Source organism: Gobius niger, assembly GCF_951799975.1.
Source record: "Gobius niger genome assembly, chromosome: 13".
Taxonomy (NCBI): domain Eukaryota; kingdom Metazoa; phylum Chordata; class Actinopteri; order Gobiiformes; family Gobiidae; genus Gobius; species Gobius niger.
This window is the reverse complement of record NC_136864.1, coordinates 2,016,570-2,030,665: the sequence shown is the minus strand read 5'-3', so window position 1 is coordinate 2,030,665 and position 14,096 is coordinate 2,016,570. Positions and strand designations below refer to the sequence as shown.

General features: G+C 42.8%; 1 protein-coding gene across 1 annotated transcript; it reads left to right on the top strand.

Annotated features, from left to right (window-relative positions):
* Positions 1 to 1,301: 1,301 nt before the first annotated feature.
* On the top strand, positions 1,302 to 12,244 carry dnase2 (deoxyribonuclease II, lysosomal; the record flags this gene model as incomplete). The annotated part of the gene is made up of 6 exons (XM_079570046.1): positions 1,302 to 1,446; positions 3,872 to 4,079; positions 4,165 to 4,246; positions 4,534 to 4,698; positions 11,583 to 11,807; positions 11,883 to 12,244. Exons 1-6 carry the CDS (start codon positions 1,346 to 1,348, stop codon positions 12,242 to 12,244), a joined length of 1,143 nt encoding a protein of 380 aa, XP_079426172.1. The 5' UTR covers positions 1,302 to 1,345.
* Between the last annotated feature and the right edge of the window lie 1,852 nt (positions 12,245 to 14,096).

Here is a 14,096-nt window from a genome sequence, read left to right as displayed (position 1 = left end):
GATCCTGAAATATCCCTTTAAGGTCACACGAGGACGCGGCGTTTCTGCTGATGAGGCGTTTCCTTCATCACATGATCTGACACCGTTTCATCTGGTCAACACACAACATGCAGACGTCAGCGTGAGGGGGGGTTAAGTGTGTGTGTGTGTGTGTGTGTGTGTGGGGGGGGGGGGGGTCATGTGGTCACGTGTGGTTCTTTATAGGTGAGGATCGTGACTGAGTTTCATTGACCACAGGTAAAAACAAACACGAAAAAGCAATAAACCAATAAATAAACAGATAAAAAAAACAGCTACTTTCACAACAACAAAAGAATCCAGAGTCAAACCTGAGAAACATGGCGGATACATCATCAGTGAGGGCTTAAAGGGGGGGTATTCTGCAAAATGGACTTTTTCAAGCTTTCCATCATGTTATTCTGTCACTCCCTCATTAAAAACATGGCTGAAGTGTTGCCTTGGCACATTCTCGTATTTCTGAGTAATCTGTAAAAACTCTGATGGCGGCCATTTTAGGGATAGGTTTGCCTGAGTCCTCCTAGGAACGCCCCCACCTCCTGGAGACGCCTCCGAGCCGAGTGACCAACCACTGCTCCTCAGCAGAACCCCCTCCCCACTGATGCCACAGACAGCGTGTGGAGGGGGCGTGTCTAAAGGCTCAGAGGTTCTTAAAGCGACAGAGGCCTATTTCAAGACATTCACTACAGCCATTTTGAGAGAAACATTTTATACAAGGCAGTTCTTCTAATTTACTGCATTTACAGACCAACAGAAGGTTTGTCATCATTGTAGTGTGCTATAGACTGGTGCTGTGGGACTGAAAAAAGCACAATACCCCCTCTTTAAAGTCGGGGTCAGTCAAAGGAAGTACTCAGTTACATTTACTCAAGTTACTTTGAAGAAACTCTTGAAGTAGTTTTATCATATGACAGTATTTACTTTACTTGTACTCGAGTCTGTGCATGAGTTCAAAGTAACATCTTATACTTTGTTGTTTTTGGTTCAGAGTTTTTTTTTTTCATCCTTAAATGAACCAGCTTCATGAAGGAGGCGTCAGTTACAGAGAAGCACCATGACGTCACAGCGCACACCTCACGTGACCACAACAGGGAAGTGAAGCCACAATGAAAACAAGTTAGTTCCTGGTTTATTGGAGGAGGATCCGCGTCAGTTTTGCTCCGCGCGGACCCGCAGCTCCTGCTCGGCCTCGCGGAGTTTTTATTCCGACTTCTTTTCGGGTCAAAGTATCGCGTGACTCCGAAGTACCGACAGAAGTGACCGTAAGTGTTTCCTCCGTGTCCGTGTCGCGCCCTGGTCACGTGTTCAGACAAACTCTCTTCTGCAGATGTCGGAGCTGCTTCTTCTTCTGCTGCTGCTGCTGCTGCCACCAGGGGGCGCCACATCTCCCGTCAGCTGCTACAATGACCGCGGGGCCCCCGTGGACTGGTTAGTACTGTAGTCACGGGGCTCTTTACTGGAGCCGATCATTTTAAAGATTAATATAGATGTTAAAAACTCCAGCCAGAAAACTCACAGTATCCAAGACGCCGTCGATGAAAGGCACTTTTTAACCTCTTAACTCCCGCCTGAACCGAGAGGATCTTTTTCCTCATCACATTTTTTTTTCCATTATTTTTTTGTGGGTATTCAACTCATTTATGTAATTTTTTGTCATTTTTTTGTCCATTTTTTTCATTTTTTGGTCCAATTTTTTATCAAATTTTTATCACATTTTTGTCACATTTTTGTATTTTTTTTTGTCACATTTTGTCATTTTTTTTATCACATTTTTGACATTTTTTGTTTACATTTTTGTCATTTTTTGTCAAATTTTTATCAAACTTTAGTCACATTTTTGTCATTTTTTTATCACATTTTTGTCATTTTTTTTGTCATTTTTTGGTCAAATTTTTATCACATTTTTGTCACATTTTTGTAATTTTTTTTGATCACATTTTTGTCATTTTTTGTCACATTTTTGTCATTTTTTGATCACATTTTTGTCATTTTTTGTCACATTTTTGTCATTTTTTTATCACATTTTTGTCATTTTTTGTCAAATTTTAATCAATTTTTTGGTCACATTTTTGTCATTTTTTGTTCACATTTTTGTCATTTTTTTGTCATTTTTTTGTCAAATTTTTATCACATTTTTGTATTTTTTTTTGTCACATTTTGTCACATTTTTGTCATTTTTGTCATTTTTTGGTCAAATTTTTATCACATTTTTGTCACATTTTTGTCATTTTTCGTCCATTTTTTGTCAATTACTTGTGACATTTTTGCCACTTTTTGGTCAAAGTTTTCTCACTTTTTTGTCACATTTCCATCATTGTTTTCGTCTCAGTTTTGTCGCCATTTTCTCACCTTTTTTCCAGAAGCTTTTGGATTGGGGTAAAGCCAAACTGGAGAAAATGTGCTCGGTTCAGGTGGGAGTTAAGGGGTTAATAATGTAAATCATCTAAAATACTGTGTTTGTGATTCAAGTGTAATAAAAGAGGCTGTACTGATCACTTTTAGTGCCTTTAGCTTTGACTTTCGAGCAGAAGCTTCACTTGTGGCTCCGTTGTTGACCGGCCTTGGCGTAACCGAGGGCACGCTTGTTTTGGACGCCGCCCCCTCCCAGGAAGTTGCTGTGTGTTAATTCCAACAATTCCAAATAAAAACAGTAGCCTATACATTTTATAATATTACACTCCTCCTTTTTTTCTTGTAGAGATGGTCTGGTCTGGACTCTGCTACCTGGACAATTACAGGAGCTTCCTCTGGGGGCGCTGTTCAGTCCTCTGACACTAGGGCCGTCAGCATTATAATGCATTAACCTCTTAACTCCCGCCTGAACCGAGAGCATTTTCTCCAGTTCAGCTTTACCCAAATCCTGTAGGCCAGTGTAACGCCTCATTTGAAAGCTAAGACCTGCAAAACTAATTGATCTTTTTCCTCACGTCATCAGATTTTTTTTCATCACTTTTTTTGTTGGTCTCATTTTTGTCAAATTTTCATGACTTTTTCGTGACTTTTCGCATTTTTTTTGTCAAATTCTTATCACTTTTTTGTCCATTTTTTGTCACTTTTTCATAAATTTTGGGGATTTTTTTTGTCCCTTTTTTTCACATTTTCGTCAATATATTCAAATTTTTTTGTCAAATTCTTATCACTTTTTTGTCAATTTTTTGTCACTTTTTCGCCAATATATTCTAAATTTTTTGTCAAATTTTTCGTCAAATTTTTGTCATTTTTTGTCAAATTTTGTCATTTTTTTGTCCATTTTTTGTCACTTTTTCGTCAAAATTTTCTCACTTTTTTGTAAATTTTTTGTAAATTTTTGTCATTTTTTTGTACATTTTTTGTACGTTTTTTGTCACTTTTTCATCAATTTATGGGATTTTTTTTGTCAATTTTTTGTCCCTTTTTTTCACTTTTTCGTCAAATTATTCACATTTTTTTGTCAATTTTTTGTCAATTTTTGTCTTTTTTTTGTACATTTTTGTAAAAAAAATTCTCACTTTTTTCACATTTTCATCCTTGTTTTCGTCTCAGTTTTGTTGCCATTTTCACACCTTTTTTTCCAGAAGCTTTTGGATTGGGGTAAAGCTGGAGAACATGTGCTCGGTTCAGGTGGGAGTCAAGGGGTTAAGGCAGGACGATGTGTTCTGGTGTCTCCACAAAGTCCTCAGCTCATTTTCTGCTATATTAGATTTTGGATTTGTTATTACCAGAGTATCAGAGGAGGGAACAGCGCCCCCAGAGGAAGCTCCTGTAATTGTCCGGGGAGCAGATACCAGTGACACACAACACAAACCATGAAGGGCTTGTTCTGTGGGCGTGATTATTTGGAATAATTACTGACTGTACTGCAATTAATGCGCAGGTTCTATGTGTACAAACTGCCCCGTGCGGCCGGCGGGGGCCCGATGGCGCGGGGCCCGATGGCGGGGGGCCCGATGGCGGGGGGCCCGGAGGAGGGGCTGAGGTACCTGCTGCTGGAGCCGGGCAGCGAGGCCTGGGCAGACGGGGCAGTGAGCATCAACGACACGAGCGGAGCCGTGGGCAGGACGCTGGCACCGGTTTACTCTCAGGTATCAGAGGAAACGACAGGAACGATTGGAGGAAATACAAAGTCTGGATTTTATATTTGTGATTATTATAATATTGTTTTTTCAGAGCTCAGACGTGGCTTTTGTTTTTTACAACGACCAGAGTCCAGAGGAGCCGCGAGCGGGACGGTCCTCTGGACACACTAAAGGTACAAAACTACAGTAACTTACACAGTTATTATATTATATCTAAGGTTACAGACACTGCACTAATAACCAACTACAACAACATATACAGTGTGACACTCCCGCTTTGTAGGGGATTCACTACATCAGTGATAAAAACAAGAACACAGGGAGATACACACAGTAACTCTATTCACTGAGTCTGTTTCTCAACATGACCTGAACTCAATGAACACACTGCCCTCTCCCAACCTCCCTCCATCCTTCTCTCCTCTCTCTCCCCCCCCCCTCTCTCCCCCCTCCCTCTCAGGAGCGGTGGTGGTGAATAAAACCCAGGGCTTGTGGCTGGTCCACAGCACGCCTCACTTCCCTCCCCCGCGGGAGGCCGGACACTTCTCGTACCCGGACACTGGACTCGTCAACGGGCAGAACTTCCTGTGCGTCACCTTCCCCCTGGAGCGCTTCCTCGCCATCGGTAAAACGCCGCCGCCACACGAGACGCTACAGAGAGGAGTGTAACCATGACGACAGGGCAGCGTTTAGTCTGCGATAGTGCGGGACGACTTAGTGACTCGTGTTACCGAGATGACAGAGGACTCACCAGTGTTACGGCAACATTCGTGAGTCCTCTGGTGTCACCACTCAATGACTTTAATTATGCATTTTTTTCAAAAAGTTACTCAAGCACATGCTCAAAGAAATGAGCCGCATTAGACGGTTCTAACGCCCGACACAGTGTTGTTCCTCCTGCATTATAACGTCTAACGCGGCTCCTCGTTGTTTAATCCGCTTATACCAGGGTCCCACAAACGTAACATTTATAATCAATGTGTTTTTCATTGACTAAACTCACTAAATCTGCCAGACTACGGGACTATTTTGTGTGGGTTATTAGCCGGTCACTGAAGGCTGGTCTCAGAGCGAGTCATTCTCCGCAGCTATTACGAGGATCTCAGTCAGGCTCAACGACACAACATCAGCACAGAATCACAACACAACAGGACTAACCCGGAAACACTTTTCCCTGGAAGTAAACACCGATATGCGGAGCGACATCCCAGTGATTTAACTACCGGACTACGTGTGCGGTTATACCAAAATACCGTAAATGGTCTAATATCGGCCGGGGCCTTTATTTACTCCAGGGCATCTGGGACCAGGCCTTTATTGGAACCAGGCCACAATTAGAGACAGGCCTTTATTTCTCTTTCAGCAAAACTGACGACCAGGAAAACGAAGAAAAACGAGATTTGTGTCCATTTGCACCTAAAATAATAGGTTCATTTATTAATTAACATTTCAAACCCTCTCCCAGCGGCTGGAACATTGACGCCTTTTATTTTGTCGGGACAACAGGAAGTGTTTCGTTGCTGTTAGCGGAGCTTTGACATCAGTGTCACTGCAGGTTTCTGTTTCGTTTTTACCGCGGACCGGATTATTTGTTGTTATCTTGTGTAAAAGGCGAGTTTAGACGGAGCGTTTGTGTTTGTGATCGATCATGAGACTGACCCGAGAGAAGACGAGACGCTCGCGCTGATGGGAGGAGTTATTTTGAGGCGTGGGACTGACCTGCACACGGAGCAGCTGGACGTGCTTTGAAGACGCGATGGAGACTTTATTAAAACCCTGGAGGGTCACAACATGTGTTGTTTGTCCTGTTTCTACAAATAGAGATTGACAGACCACGTGATTGACGCGCATTGCATTGTGGGTACGAGTGGCGGCGAATTCAAAACAATACGTCTAGCGCTTGCTTTTCGCGCACCGATAGCCATTCATTCAGCGGCAAACTCCAAATAAACTTTTAAATGACAAAAAATAATAATGTACAAGACGAAGGACAACACCGCAGGCCCATACAAAGACAAACTTGACGAAAATGCGAAAAAACGGTACGAAGAAAAGGTGAAAGCAGTGAAAGGGCTAGATCCGTATGAACATAAAGAATGGACTAAAGACGTTAGCATACTACCGAACTTTCAACACGCACACATATATAATTATATGATTTTGAGTGTTAGTGCGTACACCCACGAAATATTTAGCAACTTCAAAGCCCTGCAACAGGCCCAGGTCCAGTTCACCGATGGATGGGTACAGGACCTCGAGATGTTTCGAGTGGACCATAAAACCATCGTGCGTTCGAAGGTAAGTTCACCAGTCAGTCGCTAATTATCCTCATGTACATCATAGACCTCCATAAAAAAAAATCAATAACATTTATATAGGTTATGTTTTGTAATGTCTTAATCAACATCACGGAATTACATGGCAATATCAAAGCAATAGCATGGTAAAAGAAAATTTAGTTGCTATGTATGGATATGTCTACAACGTTATTCTGTAGTTCTGTGAGGAATCCCTCAATTTAAGGTTCCAATTTATCTTATTTGATAAACTCTGCATACCCTCTCTACAGGAAATGCACATTCTTTTCCTATTAAAATCTAAAATAAAATCAAAGACTAACATGAGAATAACATTGTAGACACAGCCCCCTACATTTTTTGCAGCTATGTAATGATCTCCCATGCATAACTTCTAAAATAACAGAGTAAAATGTGTAGAAGAGCTGCAATGATATTCTTTAAATTGTTACTCAATTTGATAGCTCAATTTGAAATGAAAAGCACACAAGTGCATACCTTCTAGTGCAGATTTTACCTGTCATAGGCCCATTCAGTGTTGTTAGGTGTTTTGCTACTGTAGTACCTGATGGATAATTAACCTGTGATAAATTATGGCTCTATTACTACTCTATTTTCTGAAATATGTTTTTCTACATTGACTGTTTCAGGTGAATCACTCCATGCGCCTCAGCCAAAAGCCTCTTCTGCCCTGGGTGATCCTGAAATCTACTGGGGAGGTGGAGAGTGCCCATTGCACATGCATGGCTGGTGTGGCTGAGAAGTGTGTACATGTGGCAGCTCTCTTGTACAAAATTGACACTGCAGTGCGTCTACGAGGGAATGTCACACCCACAGATGTTCAGGCTTACTGGATAATGCCCTCAAATGTGAACAAAGTACAAGGAGTCCCAGGCCACACCATCGACTACACAACCAGTGCAGCAAGGAAACGGGCACTGGACCAGTCCATCAGTGAAGGACAAACTGAGAGCTCACCACCCAGCATCCGGACTCGCATTGGTGGCGGACCAATAAATAAGAGCACACTGGCAGAATTAAAACCTCTCACAGATATTATGCATGCACACAGGTCAGGACTCTGCTCTGTTATGGAGGAGTTCTGCCACCAGTATGCAGACCCTGTCCAGCCTCGTATCCTCCCGAAATCACTCCTCCGTCTCTATGACCCACAGATGAGGGGCAGTGAACTGTCTGCTCTTCTTCAGCACAGTGAGCATCTAAAACATCATGTTGCTGTGTCAGATGCAGAGGCAGAAGCACTTGAAGAGAAAACCAGGGAGCAGCACAAATCTGAATTCTGGCACACAGCACGAGCAGGAAGGATCACCGCATCAAACATGCACGCCGTCGTGTCCACCTCTATGGCCAAGCCTGCATTATCGACAGTGAAGAAGGTGTGTTATCCACAAAAGCAGCCACGTCAACTGTCGGACACTGAACCAGAGCCAATAAAATGGGGAAAAGTAAATGAAGACACCGCAAGAGAATGCTACATCTCACAGAGTAAGCTGCAGCACAGAGAACTCAAAGTGAAGAACTGTGGCTTCATCATCAACCCATCATTCCCTGAATTGGGTGCGACCCCTGATGCTCTTGTTAACTGTGAGTGCTGTGGAAAAGGCTGTGTGGAGATCAAGTGTCCATATAAGCACCGCGATCACGACCTTCTGCAGGCCTGTGAAGACAACAAGTTTTGTTTGCATTTAACAGATGGAATTGTGGAATTAAAGCAGACACACATGTACTATAAGCAAGTCCAAACACAAATCTTTGTTACTAATTCACAATTCTGTGATTTTGTTTTGTGGACAACCAAAACCTGTGTAATCACACGAGTCATGCCAGATGTGAACCTCTGGGGTAAACTTTTACCAGTGGCTCAGGATTTTTTTTACAACGTTGTTCTGCCTGAGCTTTTAGCCCATCATTACACTCATCCAGTGCCCAGTATTTCACAAGTAGAGCCTTCTGCAGAGCTTGCAGCCTCAATCAAAAGAAAGAAAAAAGCAAGTTGAGTAAATTTAGTTCTAGTAACAATCCTTTACATGGTTTTGATCATTGCAGGTCCAGTTTTATATTACTGTTTTTTGTTGTTTTAGAGAGAACCCAATTTTGCTCTGATGTTCCTTTGCCTTTTTCATTGCTGAAGTTAGGTTCAGAAATCTTTTTTGCTTTTACTTGAAGCAATTTAGTTAAGGTTGCAAATATGCTTCTTGTTCCTTTATTGAGCACTTTATTGCTTTAGCATGTTACCTATGTTGAGCATAATTGAAATTAATTTGGTGTTATATGTTTTTGAAATCAGTGTTGGGGAGAACACTTAGAAATTGTATGTAGTTGCTGAATACTGAATATTTGCCTTAAAATCTATTGTGTACTGTATTCTGATTACTTTGGATAATTTTAGAACATCACATTGATTGATTAAAAAAAAACTAGAAAAAAAACAAACAAATGTAGAATGATTGTTGTAAACACATGGAAGAAAGTCTTTCTGCAAATGCACAGGAGCATATCACAGCGTCATGTGACACGTGCAGTGTTTGTATAAACTGTGGCAAAAGGCGCTTTAGATCTTCATTTTACGAGGAAAAGGTTGTCATTAAAAGTTCTTCAGCTCTTAATACATGTATTAAGTTGTTTGTTCAGTTCATTGTATTACAACACGCTTTGATTCATTTTATTTGGCATACTTTATCATAATTTGATTCTGAATTTGTTGTCTCTATTTCCAAATGTTGCCACTTCATTCATGATACCATCTAGTCGTTACATCTTATATAAAAAAGAGCCAGCGTTAATTTCATTCTGCTTTATTTCCGGCTTTATGGAGCAAATGATCAATGATTAACAGAATTTCATACTGGACAGCCGATATTCATTGCTTCAATACAACACTCGGGCACATATTAGTGAGTGCACACGCAACAGTCACTATTTTATCTAACAGAGTCATGCCTTCACCCTCACAGGGCACCACTAAACATACACGTATAGTGTCATTTAGTATGGTGTACTTAGAGCGTATACAGCCAATTACCCGCTCGACATGGATCCTTACATGAGCTAGTTTTCGTGTCGCCTCCACATCTTTTGCTTCCAATTGACTGCGGCCCCGGGTAAATGCTGGGATTTTTAAAGTGGCACCCATTAGGGCAACACTCTCCTTAATATCAAATCCCCTGTCAGCGAGCACTATGTCTCCAGGTGATAGCTTTTGGAGAAAGCCAGATTTTTCAGCAATACGTTTGTCACTAGAACGCCCTCCCCATCCATTCGAAATAAAAGAGATGGTCCCTTGTGGTGTGATGCCTATGAGATATTTCATAGTGTACCTACTTTTGTAGTTGGAATATGTCTCTGCCTTGGCACGTAGATTTTGTGCTCGCTCTATAAAAAGTTCAAAACAGTCAATGATAACTGTGACACGGTCACCAAACATCTCAACATACTGGTGTGGCATGCTGGCCTGTATGCAATGTCTCATTGGCCAGTGCACCAAAGGGCTGAGGTGAGCATAAAGTACATGTATAGTATTGTTAAACACAGTGGATGTAGTTGTTCGGCTTATATCAAAGAGGTGTGCAATGTGCTCTAGAGGCAGATTCAGCCGTAAGCGCATGAGAGTCAACAAGAGCATCTGAAAATGAGAAATCTTTCGGTCTGTGTTTGGTAAGCTGGGACGAATTTGCATCAGCACACCCATTAGCAGAGCAAAAGATGGGAGCCCTGTGTAGAACTTCACTTTTGAGTCATTGTCTTTAAAAAATTCATCGTCCAGTTTCTTTTTGGACAGTTCCTCCTTCAATTTTCGGTTTTCTTCCTGCAGGTGCGCGATTTCCTTTAGCCTGAGCGAACACATCCTACATTCTTGCTGCTCCTCATCGTTGTTTGGACTGATCTGCTCTGGTTCCATTTCCACTGCAGTTTCAGCAATGTTTGTTGCTAAAAACACAAAACAAAATTGAAGACATTATTAGTTATGCATAAACAGACGACAAGGACCGTCTACAGGCAGCCTAAATGGGTTAAATATGATTTAATTAACAGGACTTGATATTAACATTGTACAAGTAATAAAACACTGGTATATTTGTACTTTGGATAGGAAACATGTTAACATGGCAAGCCACTTTGACCAGTGCAGTTTGAAAGTGCTAGGTTCTGATTTTGAAATACATTATTTAAAAACATAAGCATGAAGGCTAGCTACAGAGGCTATTGAGGAAAAAAGGTTTGTCAACTCAAGTAAATACAAAAGGCAAAGTAGAATAGCTTCAAGTAGAATAACAATACAGAGCAAAACATTTACCTGCATTATCCACCTCTGTTAGTGGTCCAGCGTTATGAAGAACTGATGATGGCAGTTTTTTTGCTCTTGCTCTCCCACTTAACCTGTCGAATCTCGCTGTGGTAGCTGCTTTAACTTCAGTATGGCCAAGGTTCAGAGAGGGTGCCCAGTCTGGATCGCATTGTAGCATTTTGTAGGCAGGTTTGCCTACAAACAACAAGGATTTAAGCCAACAAAACGTTCAGTTAACAAATACACAAATTATTAAACTAATCATGCAATAACTACAATAAATATTAACCTACCTTTGTGGAAATGCTTGGAGCACACCAACATGTGAGCGGGAGTGTTTTTGAAAGTAATATTTGGTCTCCGTATGGCTGCAATCCATGCTATCCGTCGCCTCTTTGTGACTTCAGAAACGTGGCTTGAGCAATTTTTCTTCCATGAGGGGATTCGATAAAACCCGATCTGTCCGTTTATTGGTCTCCCATGGCTGTCGTGCGACCGGCTATGGCAGTTAATAACACAACAACTTCTAGCCATTCTTTCTATACCTGCTTTTACGCCGTGTTTACTTGACGATAGCCTTCTGAGTCCGCGCGCTAGCCACTTCTACCTATAATCCTTTGCGGTTTTTAAGCGGAAGTGACGTAACATTTTCATTCTCTATAGTCAATCGGCCTCTGTCAGAGACCCGGCCGCTAATGGAATACAGGCCAGTATTAGAGAATTCACGGTAATGCACGGTTTGCACCCGCCAGCCAATCAGAATCGAGTATTCACCCAGACCATGGTATAAATGTAAAAGAAATGTTTCATGGTTCTAGATGACATATTTTAGTGTCAGTATCGAACACCGAGCTCACGTGTGTGTGTGTTTTTGTGTGTTTGTGTGTGTTTGTGTGTGTGTTTCAGGAGAGCAGCTGCAGATAAACCAGCCGCACGTGTTCGACTGCCGGGTCCCGGAGGCGCTGGCGTCGCTGCTGCCGACTCTGAGCGCGCTCTGCCACAAGCTCCGCCCCTCGCCCTTCACAGCCCCGCCCCCTCTGCCCGAGTCCGTGTCCAACCGCAGCGTGACCCTGAGCTCCGCCGGGGGCACGGAGTTCATCAGCTTCGCCAAAGGAGCCGCCTTCAGCGACGGTACGACCCCCCCACAGCGTCTTTACATCCACACGCCACACAAACTAACCCCCCCCCTCTCCCGTGTGCCCGCAGACCTGTACCACTCCTGGGTGGCGCCGGCGCTCGGGACGCCGCTCCTGGTGCAGTTCTGGGTGCGCTCCACGGGGGTGCTGCCCTCCGACTGCGCGGGCGCCTGGAGCGTCCTGAACATCCGGCGCCTCAGCCCCGCCGGCCACGCCTTCAGCACCAGCCTGGACCACTCCAAGTGGGCGGCCAGTCCGGGGGGGGCGCAGGCGGGCGGGGGCTGGGTCTGCGTGGGCGACATCAACCGGAACGAGGCGGAGGAGCGGCGCGGGGGGGGCACGGTGTGTCAGAGGGACCCCCGCGTGTGGAAGGCCTACAGGAGCGCCGCGCTGCAGTGCCAGGACTGTGGGGGGGGCACTACCACCTGCTGACTGTGGGGGGCACTACTACCTGCTGACTGTGGGGGGAGCACTACCACCTGCTGACTGTGGGGGGGGCACTACCACCTGCTGACTGTGGGGGGGGCACTACCACCTGCTGACTGTGGGGGGAGCACTACTACCTGCTGACTGTGGGGGGCACTACCACCTGCTGACTGTGGGGGGAGCACTACCACCTGCTGACTGTGGGGGGAGCACTACCACCTGCTGACTGTGGGGGGAGCACTACCACCTGCTGACTGTGGGGGGGGCACTACCACCTGCTGACTGTGGGGGGGGCACTATCACTGCTGACTGTGGGGGGAGCACTACTACCTGCTGACTGTGGGGGGCACTACCACCTGCTGACTGTGGGGGGAGCACTACCACCTGCTGACTGTGGGGGGAGCACTACCACCTGCTGACTGAGGGGGGAGCACTACCACCTGCTGACTGTGGGGGGGGCACTATCACTGCTGACTGTGGGGGGTGCACTACCACCTGCTGACTGTGGGGGGAGCACTACCACCTGCTGACTGTGGGGGGTGCACTACCACCTGCTGACTGTGGGGGGTGCACTACCACCTGCTGACTGTGGGGGGAGCACTACCACCTGCTGACTGTGGGGGGTGCACTACCACCTGCTGACTGTGGGGGGTGCACTACCACCTGCTGACTGTGGGGGGTGCACTACCACCTGCTGACTGTGTTATTGTTGCTTTTCTGTCACATTTTTTGTTGTGTTTTCATCCCCGTTTCCGTAATGTGACAAAAAATAACAAAAAATGACAAAAAAATGACAAAAAAGTGACAAAAATGTGACAAAAATGTGACAAAAATGTGATAAAAAATGTGATAAAAAAAATTAAAAAAAAATTGACAAAAAATTACAAAAATGTGAGAAAAATGTGATAAAAAATGTGACAAAAAATAACAAAAATGTGATAAAAAATGTACGAAAAAATGACAAAAATGTGACAAAAATTGGACAAAAATGTGACAAAAAATGTCAAAAATGTGATTAAAAAATGACAAAAAAATGACAAAAAAATGACAAAAAAATGACAAAAAAGTGACAAAAATGTGACAAAAATGTGACAAAAATGTGATAAAAAATGTGATAAAAAAAATTACAAAAAATTGACAAAAAATTACAAAAATGTGACAAAAATGTGATAAAAAATGTGACAAAAAATGACAAAAATGTGATAAAAAATGTACGAAAAAATGACAAAAATGTGACAAAAATTGGACAAAAATGTGACAAAAAATGTCAAAAATGTGATTAAAAAATGACAAAAAAAATGACAAAAAATTGACAAAATGTGACAAAAATGTGCCAAAAGTTGATGAAAAAATGACAAAAATGTGACAAAAAATGACCAAAAAATGCCTGACTGTGGGGGGTGCACTATCACTGCTGACTGTGTTATTGTTGCTTTTCTGTCACATTTTTTGTTGTGTTTTCATCCCCGTTTCCGTAATGTGACAAAAAATAACAAAAATTTGACAAAATAATGACAAAATAACGACAAAAAAATGACCAAAAAATGACAAAAAAATGACAAAAATGTGACAAAAATGTGACAAAAAATGTCAAAAATGTGATTAAAAAATGACAAAAAAATGACAAAAAATTGACAAAATGTGACAAAAATGTGACAAAAGTTGATGAAAAAATGACAAAAATGTGACAAAAAATGACCAAAAAATGCCTGACTGTGGGGGGTGCACTATCACTGCTGACTGTGTTATTGTTGCTTTTCTGTCACATTTTTTGTTGTGTTTTCATCCCCGTTTCCGTAATGTGACAAAAAATAACAAAAATTTGACAAAATAATGACAAAATAACGACAAAAAAATG